The following is an 11,133-nucleotide window of genomic DNA, read 5'->3' as shown; positions in this document are numbered from 1 at the left end:
TGAAAGAATATAAAATTGTAAGCCTTACAGAAGTGAAAGCTCCAAAACAATAAAAAAATCAAAGATTAATGTTTTTTTTTTTTTTGCTTACAGGAAAGCTAAAAGTTTTAAAAGTGGGCGGGCCGCCAGGTATGTACACATATTCTTTTGTAAAACCCTAATAAGAACTCACTATGCTCTACACATCACAAAAGAGCGAGTTCATCATATCGTCGTGCTCTTCTTCTCGCACTCTCTCTCGCGTCGCACTTCCGCTCGTACTCCTTCAATTGGTATCAGAGCTCAGATCGAGGCTCGGGGCAGCATTTGCAGGTAACCAGAGTCACTTGCTCAGATTGGAGTGAGATTCGACAGGCGAAGACACGGCCCCAAATCTTATGGTAAGCCCGAAGGGCTTGGTGTTCTCAGAATTTCATTCTGAGGTCATCTCAACCACCATTCGGCTTTGACAAAGTTCTGCGCATGCCATTTTCGACTACGCGGTCTCGGCGGGTGCAGATCCGACTCTGCAAATTTGGGGTTTCGGCCTACGACTGCAGGTGCTGAGGATATCGGCACTCCCAGAGTGCTGATTTGTGGCTATCTACACAATGAAGGACGGCTTATAGTTCTTGGAGGCGTGTCACATACGACACGGGCGCACCTACACACAGACTGTAGGCGACATCCACTAGTTCATCAGGTAGCGTGTGTTTGCTGCTTGATATTCCAGATTTCATCCTGACATTGCAGGTACTTCCACATGGGATGTATTGTCAGAGATGATGTATGTCTGTTGAGGGTTTGCTGGCTGTGAGTTACGCAGCAAACAACCGTCGCAGCGGTTACAGCATACAGTGGGAAATTTGTGGATGTATGACTTTGTGGGAAGTCTATGTACTGTCAGATTTACTGCAGCCTTTGTTGAGGGTCGAGTGAGGTTTTATTGAGCTGGGGGATTCTCGAATGTTGAGATCCTTTCGGTGATACAGGTCTTGGAGCGATCCCTCGAGCACCCTTAGATAGGCAGCTAGGATGTATTGACTGTGAGTTAGACAGTTGGGATTGCATCTTTGCTTTACTGCCGTTGAGGCATTGTCGTAGTCTATGCTTACAGGACAGTGAGAGACAGTACAGGTGCAGGAAAGGTTTACCCACAGCTTACAGTGTTAGAGAGACAGTGGTTTTTTGAGCTATTTTTGGTCTGTTTTTAGTACACCAGAGCCATTTTACAAAGGAGACTCTGCCAAAATTTCTGCAGAATTTGAAGCATTATTGGTTCATTTGACAGGTTGATATCGGTTCAGAGGTCAGTTTATAGGAGAAACTTTGCCGAATTTTCCCCAGGAAAGTAAACTACTGTGAAGCGTAGCTATGGCTGGATCACAGGACACTGCTCTTTACAATATCAAGAAGCTGGATGGAACCAATTTCCCATTGTGGAAGAAGCAGATTTGGCATGTGTTGGTACAAAAGAAGCAGATAAAACCTATAAAGCTCAAGGGGATAAAACCACAAGATATGGACGAAGATGAATGGAGCAAAATGGATGAATTGGCACTTTTTACCATTATGCCGACTTTGGCAGAAAGCGTTTACTTCAATGTAGCAGATGAGATGTCGGCTTATCAAGCATGGACAAAGCTGAGTGATCTTTATGAGAAGCAGAGTGCAGCTTCACATGTATACTGACTTAAGAAGCTTGTTGACTTGAAGATGAAAGAAGGGACACCTATGTCCAATCATCTGAATGAATTCAACACCATCTACAGTCAATTGTCAGCTCAAGGTGTCAAGTTTGATGAACCTGTTAGAGCTATGTTCCTGTTGATCACATTGCCGAAAAGTTGGGACACTTTTCGCACAGCTTTGAGTAATTCTGCACCTCCAGATGGTTTGACCATAGCAGGTGTAGAAGGCAGTCTGCTTACTGAAGAAACCAACAGAAAGACAATGGACAAAGGCAAAGGAACAACCTTAGTTGTCAGGGGAAGGACCAAAGAAAAGTACAAAGGTGGAAAGAGGGATGAGTCTCGTAGCAAGTCCCGCAGTGCTAAAGGCAAGAGTGACATAGAATGCTACCATTGTGGCAAGAAGGGTCACATGAAAAGAGACTGCAGAGAATGGAAAGCAGAAAAAGGCAAAGAGAAAGCTGAAGACCATGGTGAGAAGAACAAGTCCTCAGTGAAGATTCAAGAAATAAATGTGACAAACATTGTTGCAGAGGATGACAGTCTAGTGTCAGGAGACATCTACTTCTTGAAGAATACAATGGACTCAGGTCTTCTTACAGCATCTGATGGAAATGCACTGAGTGACTGGATTATAGACTCAGGGGCATCACTTCATGTGTCTCCAAACAAGGAGTGGTTTACCTCTTATGTGACCACTAAAGATCATGTTCGGCTAGGCAATGGGCAGACATGTGAGATCTTAGGTGTTGGAGATGTTCAATTGAAGTTTCAGAATGGTTCTTCTTTCACGCTGAAGAATGTGAGACATGTTCCCGCAATTACAAAGAGCTTGATCAACACAGGTTTACTTGATGATGCTGGCTATGTCACCACTTTTGGACAAAACATGTGGAAGATATCGAAGGGTTCTATGACAGTAGCACATGGAGTAAAGTCTGGAGGACTTTACATGATTTATGTATCAAATGTCTCTAAAAATGTAATCAATGTAACCGAGCAGCCGAACGTTTCTTTGTGGCATAGCCGGTTAGGACATATGTCCAAGAAGGGAATGGAAATCTTGTCTCGTTCTGGTTATTTGCCTGGCTTTTCATTTAATGATTTTGAATTCTGTGAACATTGTCTATATGGTAAGCAAACACAGCAGTCACATAAGCATAGAAGCAGTAGAAGAGATACACAGTTGGCACTTGTTCATAGTGATTTGTGTGGACCTATGCCTAACCTATCTCTAGGGGGAGCTTCTTACTTTATGACATTTATAGATGATTACTCGAGGAAAGTATGGGTTTACTTTCTCAAGCACAAGGATGAAGCGTTTAGTGTTTTCAAAACGTTTGTGACACTTGTGGAGAATCAGAGTGGCAAGAAGCTTAAATGCTTACGCACTGACAATGGTGGAGAGTATGTTTCAAAGGCCTTTCAGGACTTTTGTGAGTCAAAAGGTATAAAACGTGAACTTACTGCTCCTTACAATCCTTCTCAAAATGGTGTTGCTGAGAGGATGAATAGGACCATACAAGAGAAGGTCAGAAGTATGTTGTCTAATGCACAGCTGTCAAATGGGTTTTGGGCTAAAGCTGTATCAACAACTGTTCATCTTATAAATAGATCTCCTAGCAAGGTTTTGCAGAAGAATTCAGTGCCAGAGATGGTATGGTCAGGCAAAATGCCCTCATACAAGCATCTCAGAGTCTTTGGCTGTGAGGCATATACTAACGTTCCAAAGGAATTTAGGAACAAACTTGAGCCAAAGAGTAGAAAGTGCATCTTTCTAGGCTATGGTAATTCTGGTGAGATGGGGTACAGACTTTGGGATCCCGAATCCAGAAAGGTTATCCGCAGCAATGATGTTCACTTTAATGAATCCAAATATCATTCTAAACCAGAGAGGGTTGAGGAGATTAGAAGAGTTGTCTTCCAAGAAGATGGACCTGCACGTGCAAGACAAAATGTCAGGGCTCAAGAGGAGCAAGGACAGGATGGATTGGAACCACAGGTTGTGGCTGAGCCTGAGCCACCTATTTTGCGTAGATCAGGATGCATCACGCAACCTCCTGATCGGTTAGTTCCATCTATGAACTATGTCATGCTGACTGATTGCAATGAGCCTTCATGTTACACGGAAGCAGTGCAAATGAAGGACTCCGGGAATCGGCAATTGGCCATGCAGTCAGAGATGACAGCTCTGCATAAAAACCAGACATGGAAGCTAGTTAAATTACCACAGGGCAAAAAGGCTCTACCTTGTAAATGGGTTTACAGATATAAGATCACCGCTCATGATAGTCAGCCAAAGTACAAAGCAAGGCTTGTTGCCAAGGGCTTTAAGCAAGAACAAGGCATTGACTTTGATGAAGTCTTCTCTCCAGTGGTCAAGATGACTACATTGAGATGCTTTCTTGCATTGGTTGCCATATTAGATTTGGTGTTGCACCAAATGGATGTCAAGACAACGTTCTTGCATGGTGATTTAGATGTGGAAGTTTACATGCAGCAACCAGAAGGGTTTGTTGAGAAAGGCAAGGAACATTTGGTATGCGAGTTGTTAAAGAGTCTTTATGGCTTAAAACAATCACCGAGGGCATGGTATCATAAATTCCACAAGTTTATGCTTTCTCAAGGCTACAAACGTAGTGAGTTCGATCACTGTCTATATACAAAGAAGGCTAAGGATGGCAGTTGGCTGATCCTTATTTTGTATGTGGATGACATGTTGATTGCTGGCAAGCACTTGGAAGAAATTTCAGCTTTGAAGTCAAAGATGGCAAAATCAGAGAGACAGATCAAAGAAGTTGATTTGGTTATCTCAAACAGAGTATATTGACAAGGTTTTGCAACGTTTCAATATGGAGAAGGGAAAGGCATTGAGTGTTCCATTGCCACCATATGTGAAACTTAGCAAACAAGATTGTCCTGTGTCTAAGGAAGAACAGGCTGAAATGGATAAGATTCCATATGCGTCTGCAGTGGGTAGTTTGATGTATGCAATGATTGCTACTCGCCCAGACATTGCATTTGCAGTGGGAGTAGTAAGTCGATACATGTCAAACCCAGGCAAGAAACATTGGGAGGCAGTGAAAGGAATATTGAGATACCTGAAAGCTACAAAGAGTATGCGCATATGCTATGGGAGTTAGGAGCTAAGTGTAAAGGGTTTTACAGACTCAGATTATGCAGGTGACTTAGACAACCGAAGGTCTACGTCAGGGTATGTCTTTACATTGGCTGGTGGAGCAGTATCATGGCGTTCTAGATTACAAGATTGTGTTACTCAGTTTACTACAGAGGCTGAATATGTTGCAGCATCAGAGGCATGCAAAGAATCAATTTGGCTTAATCGACTAGTAATAGATTTGGGAATCAAAGAAGAGATGCCTGTGTTATATTGTGATAGTCAAAGTGCTATACAATTGGCTCGCAATCCATTTTATCACTCAAAGACAAAGCATGTGGATGTGAAGTATCATTTCATCAGGGAAATGCTCGAGGATAAGCAACTTCAGCTTGTCAAAGTTCACACCACAGAAAATCCTGCTGATCTACTTACAAAAGGACTTCCCTCAGAGAGCTTTGCGCATTTTCGCAAGCAGTTAGGTGTAGGGTAGTACATCACTTCTCTACATCTCTTGTATATTAGCTTGTATAGTAGCTTCTCTCACACTTAAAGTACCACATTGGACTTTAAGTGGGAGGTTGTTGGGGTATAAATCCCAATGTGGTCGCCCAAGTAAGTGGGCGGGCCACCAGGTATGTACACATATTCATTTGTAAAAACCTAATAAGAACTCACTATGGTCTACACATCACAGTAGAGCGAGTTCACCATATCGTCGTGCTCTTCTGCTCGCACTCTCTCTTGCGTCGCACTTACGCTCGTACTCCTTCATTTAGTGCTTTGGAGGAGGTGAAAACAAAAGCTCTACATGGGGGAAGGGTCCTCGAGTTGGGAAAACTAAGAATAGTTCACATTTTGCTATGTACTTTTAGAAGATCCCAAGGAGAATCCAATAGGAGAATCCACAGATAGCTCCTGATGTAAGTTTGGTCTCTGGATGCCTCAGGACTAAGTAACACGGGGTCTTAAATGAAGACCCCGTCATGGGATCGGCGGCGAGCAATGATGCGCACAAAAGCAGAGGCGCGGCCCTATTGCTACCCCTTTGCATTATGGACTCTTGTTGTTGGCGATCGAAAGTTACCAACTTTGCACAACAATACTCTCCCGACAGCTACAAGCTTCAAGGTTGGATACAAATCAATGTTTTTTAGCAAGATGGGCATGTAATTGGTCCAGCTAGATTGAGAACAAGTACACACACACACACACACACACACACACACACACACACACACACACACACACACACACACACACACAGAGAGAGAGAGAGAGAGAGAGAGAGAGATTCTCTTGAAGGGGGACTCAAATATCCCCTTCAACAAAATCTATTTTGGCATTTTAAAAGAGAGAGAGAGAGAGAGAGAGAGAGAGAGAGAGAGAGAGAGAGAGAGTGGCTTGCTCTCCATGTGTACAATTCTCCCTTCAACTTCCCAATTGTAGACCTAATACAAATCAACATCTCACATTTTTTCTGCTTAATTAGGAAGAAAGTAAAATCAAGATTGCATAGTCGGTCTATTGCTATCTACTAATGGTGCTATTTAAAATAACTGGAATAGTGGCAAAATTACTTGCTTATCAGACACTCCTATGCCTTTATACTACATCTTCAAACCTCCACCACTGCCTCTCTCTCCCTCCCCTTCGCCTGCAAAAACCCACCATCTTCATCTTCTCCATCTACTGCAGCACCTATAAGGGCTTACTCACGTTTCCCCCTCATTGTTGCCTACACTATCGTCGTCATCCTCACTGTGTGTGTGCAAAGAGAGAGAGAGAGAGAGAGAGAGAGAGAGAGAGAGAGAGAGAGAGAGAATTATCAACGGAGATCAGATATGACCCATGGGATACAAAACAAAGCATAACTGTCGCTCAAAGTATGTGAGGACGTGTGATACATATCAATTAAGGACTGAGGGTCCATCAAAAGCATGGACAAAAAAAACCCTAAGGGGGTTCATGCGAGGAGATAACTGGTTTGGGAGTTCGAAATTCTTGGATGATGGCTTTACCGCTTTGGTAGATTGCCCATTTACCTTGCTTGCAAGCTTCTTGCATCCTCTTGAGTTGGCTTCCTTTCATCTTGGGTTGCGTTGTGGTTTATTCTTTGGCGATCCAAAGCTTTGTTCCTTTCAAGAGTCCGGATTGACATAGCAACTTGATCTTGCCTGCAAAAAGGCATGACATAATTTAGATAAACTGGGCCCTCCGACTTCTCCTTTACATGAGGGGCATTGCGTAATGAGCACTAATGAGCACTTTTCAATGTAATAAGTATGATTCCCATCACCCTCAATGACTGAAATCCACGCTCTGCTTAAAATCATTATGTCTTTATCTCCAAAATTTAAACAAAAATGACAAAAATATAATCCCATTTTTTATTAGCAAAAAGGGGAGGCATCGTTAAGGTCTCACCACACAAGGTAATATCAACAATCACACATATAACTACATTAGGTGAGTAAACATTGAGAAGACTGACTTTGCCATTCTAAACCAAAAAGTGGAAATTTCATGAGGCCTGCAATTGATGTTGGTGGAATCTACACATTCTAATAACTAGGGAAGATTTTGGGTATGAAAACAAGAAGGCAACCAGAGCAGCCCATCTTAAAATGTAAATTTTGAGAAGGTAAAAGCTGATCAAAGTAGGCTCCAATTGATATTTTAAGTGTTACAAAACCATATATGAGAGCTTGCAGTGCCCAAGGACCAAACCAAAACGCAGATTTGAAACGACTTCAATCAATTCAATTCAACAATGGCCATTCATAGAATTCACATGCCCATCATGAGCATAGATTAATCCTTGGGGATCAAAATCTGGGAATGGATGCCTAAATTGGAAAACTTGAGAAAAGGTGAACAGTTTTTATAAAAGCACATCCCATGATTAATTACAAATTTCCCCAACGATTGGCTATCTCTGATTAGAAACTTTATCGCAAACCCACCAAAAAAAGAAGGAAACTTTTGGTGCCTCCAAATAAGTATGCATTGTACAAAAATTAAATATTATGCACTACACAGTATGCCAACTCTATGTCTTTGAGATTGGGTGAGGTTGCTAAGAGGAGCAAATGCAAAGGCTTATTCACAACACCCCTACTCTATCTGTCTATAGTGAGTGTGCTCTAATTTAGCAACATACATTATACATGGCCGATTGGAGCCTCAGCTTATATAGTAACCTCACCATAGATCCACAAGAAGGTTTGGACAGATTCTCACAATAATTCCCACCTTATGACTTAACTCAACATCATGAGCTTCTGTGAGGCTGGAGGCACGGCATACCGAGCTAGGTACAATTTGATATTGGAATTTTACTGATATCAACATTTAAATCAATTTGCTCTCTATATACAATTGTATTCTGGTTGCTTGATCATATCATGCTTGAAGATCACATCAATTTGTGGACAACAAGGGGCAAAACACATAATTGGACAACCCAACAAGCACCAGAGTTTTCAAATACCGCAAACGAATCATACAAACCTGTGAAAAATGCGCAATTATGCATTAAGACATGGTCAAAAGAGTCTTTTAAATAGAATAATAAAAGGTGCAAGTTATGATACCCAAGTTCAATAGCCTGTTAGTTCTTCAAAAGAAACGAAGGAGCTCTAAAACAGGTCTCGCTAGATTTCAACCAATATACTTCAATTCAGCATAGGTTTTTTTTTGGTGGGTTTTTGGAAACATCCAAAAGAGAGGCTTGTGCTTTTGCATCCGTGTATATGGATAACATGCACACCCATGCAATGAGCATGCTACATTTGCACAAGTCCTCTTTCTCTGTAGAGACTAGGAGATGATTGGTAAAAGTAGAGTTAATTAAATAAATTCGTGTTCAGACACGGGCAATTACATTTGATAGTTTTGAAGGAATGACTTGTTGGATTATTTGTCCGTCACCATCATCTACTCTGAAAATGTGAACTTTGAAGGTTGACAATGCCTTTGTGCACCCTTTTTCGAATATGCATATGTCACCACACTTGAGACTGTGATCCTTTGCAAAGTGCTTCCATCCACCACTAAATACAGCTTCGGGGTTGTCATATCCCAACCACGTGACACTCCATGCCCTGTTTTCTACATCGATTAAAGCAACATGTTCTGGATTTGCACCCATGTGCTGCTTGGCAAATGACCTTGGGATTCCCTGTCCACATTAGAGTTCAAATTCTCTTAGGAAGGAAATGGTAGCAAATACAAAGCAGGTAGTGTAAAGCTTGAAGATAGCTCACCACTTTGAATCCACGGCAAATGCTTGAATGAATCATCATGACTATAGTGAATGGTTTTTGGCTGGTATAGGAAAGAGCTGCTTTGAATGCATTTTGCGTCTCTACATGAAACTTTGGTATAACTTCATGAAGATCTTTTAACGTGACGCATGTTTTTGTCAGCCTCTTCATTGTGCCTGACTGGCGGTATGGTCTAAGATGTAGAGGAACTTGGATATGATTCCAAATGTTTGCAACAGGTGTCTCGATATTCTCGGTTTCTTTCAATTCTAATGCCTTGGGGGTACTGGCATTTTCTAAGTATGTCTCCCTCTCCCAGTCTGAGCCATTCCCATTGCCAACATTTGAGCTGGTGTGGACCTTGCACTCGTGCATCGCTTCCCTCTTTCGCTTCTTTGCACTTGCAGAGAGCTGCGGTGAGCTTGTGGCATACTTACTCTTGTCATCTGATTCAACACGATGCTTCACTTGATATAGGTGCTTCTCACACATATCTTCACCTTCGTAAACATAGACCTGGAAATGGCCTTTAGAGACCAAATCAAAAACAAGTAAATCGCCGCTTTGGATGTTTAAACATTTTGCTAAATTCTTCCATCCAGAAGTGATTCGCAATTGCTTCTCTGTATCTGCTTCCAAGCAAGCTTCCCAAATCTCCCCATTCGGTGCCTCCAGTACAAGTGTTTCACTCAAATAAGTGTGAAATCTGCTAATAAAAGCTTTAGGAAGTGTCTATTACATCACAACACCAGAACGAGGATAATGTCAAAGCCACATCACTTAATTTTTGAGTGCAAATTTCTGAAGTACATACCAAGGAAGGCTCTTTGTGTGTGGCCTCTGTACTAGGATTAGCCACTTCAAAGAAGCTTGCACATGCTGGCACAATGCCATCATCCTGCATGGTTGGAATCATATTTCTTCGTTCATAGGAACCTTTCAGATCCCGACTCCGGTTAATGCATCAAGCAACAGCCTTTAATGCTTGTGTAGAACTATAACCTGTCCAAGCACCCCAAAACTTAACACTAGCTGCAACTCTCTCTCTCTCTCTCTCTCTCTCTCTCTCTCTCACACACACACACACACACACACACACATCCAGGTCTAACTATGTCTTTCTCTCCCCAACTTTGCTGAGTTTGGGTAGAGTTGCGAAAGCCTCTACACCTGCACTCTTCTTCAACTGGTGCCACCATAAAATGGAAAGTAGTCAGCTAAACACAGGAAGACTATAATTGTTTTAGTTGGTGAACATAAAAAAACACACCCTTATCAAGGATTTAGACAATATACACAATGTGATTTAGAGACAAGCTTGCTGTACAGCAAGAGCCCGCCGGCCACGAGGGAATTGCAATTCATGCAAAAGCGCAGCATTATAGTGGGGGAAAATTTCATCTCTGGCAGCATCCCTGATCACCTCTGCCTGCCCTGCTTTTATGATGGGGACCCATATAAGAGTACACACCAGAATCGATGCTCATGGCACATTGAAGTTTCTTGCTTGTTTAACGTCGCAGGGTTTGGACAATGTACACACTTCTAGAGAGAGAGAGAGAGAGAGAGAGAGAACCTGAGGTAAATATGGAGCTTGCCGAGCGGAGAGATGCATGGGAGCTCGAGATCAGAGAGCCCCTTGCATGGACTGGTTTGGTCACTTCGAGTTGTCACACGTGCGACAGAGCTTTGTCTACGAAACCCATGCGCTCAATACGAGGCCTGTTTTAAAATAGGGGATTTCAAAGCATAATTTGAAGCGCCAAATGCAGGTGCAGGCTTGAAAGTAGGGAAGAAAATTTGTTAAACAAGTGATAAAATCACGAGGCTGCTATGAGAAGGTGTCTCTCAGCAAAAGCAATTCTTTTGAGGAGGAAATAAGCAAAGAGAAATGACATACAATGAAAACAACATTTTTATCGAGTAGGTGGGCACGATCAAAGTGCAATAGGGCAGCCCTCACGAAGAATAATTTGCTAACTAGTGGCTCCTAGGTAGAGTGGGGCATGGGGAAGAGCTTTTCGAGAAGGGGTTTGCTCTGATCTACAACATGGGGCACAACTAAGGGAGATGGAGA

General features: G+C 42.2%; 1 protein-coding gene across 2 annotated transcripts; it reads right to left on the bottom strand.

Moving 5' to 3' along the window:
• Positions 1 to 8,368: 8,368 nt before the first annotated feature.
• LOC147417465 (B3 domain-containing transcription factor VRN1-like) lies at positions 8,369 to 10,861 on the bottom strand. Of its 2 annotated transcripts, none has more exons than XM_086506825.1 (4): positions 10,633 to 10,861; positions 9,871 to 10,058; positions 9,057 to 9,788; positions 8,369 to 8,971 (listed from the first exon to the last, which is right to left on the bottom strand). In XM_086506825.1, the coding sequence occupies exons 2-4, from the start codon at positions 9,970 to 9,972 to the stop codon at positions 8,657 to 8,659; spliced, it is 1,149 nt and encodes a 382-aa protein (XP_086362951.1). In that variant the 5' UTR covers positions 9,973 to 10,058; positions 10,633 to 10,861; the 3' UTR covers positions 8,369 to 8,656. The 2 variants fall into 2 exon arrangements, with proteins under 2 accessions (XP_086362951.1, XP_086362952.1); XM_086506826.1 differs by lacking the exon at positions 10,633 to 10,861 and adding an exon at positions 10,327 to 10,584.
• Between the last annotated feature and the right edge of the window lie 272 nt (positions 10,862 to 11,133).

Source organism: Adiantum capillus-veneris, chromosome 30 (assembly GCF_014529385.1).
Source record: "Adiantum capillus-veneris isolate H3 chromosome 30, ASM1452938v2, whole genome shotgun sequence".
NCBI lineage: Eukaryota > Viridiplantae > Streptophyta > Polypodiopsida > Polypodiales > Pteridaceae > Adiantum > Adiantum capillus-veneris.
The sequence above is the reverse complement of the archived record's forward strand: the minus strand, read 5'-3'. Positions and strand labels throughout refer to the sequence as shown.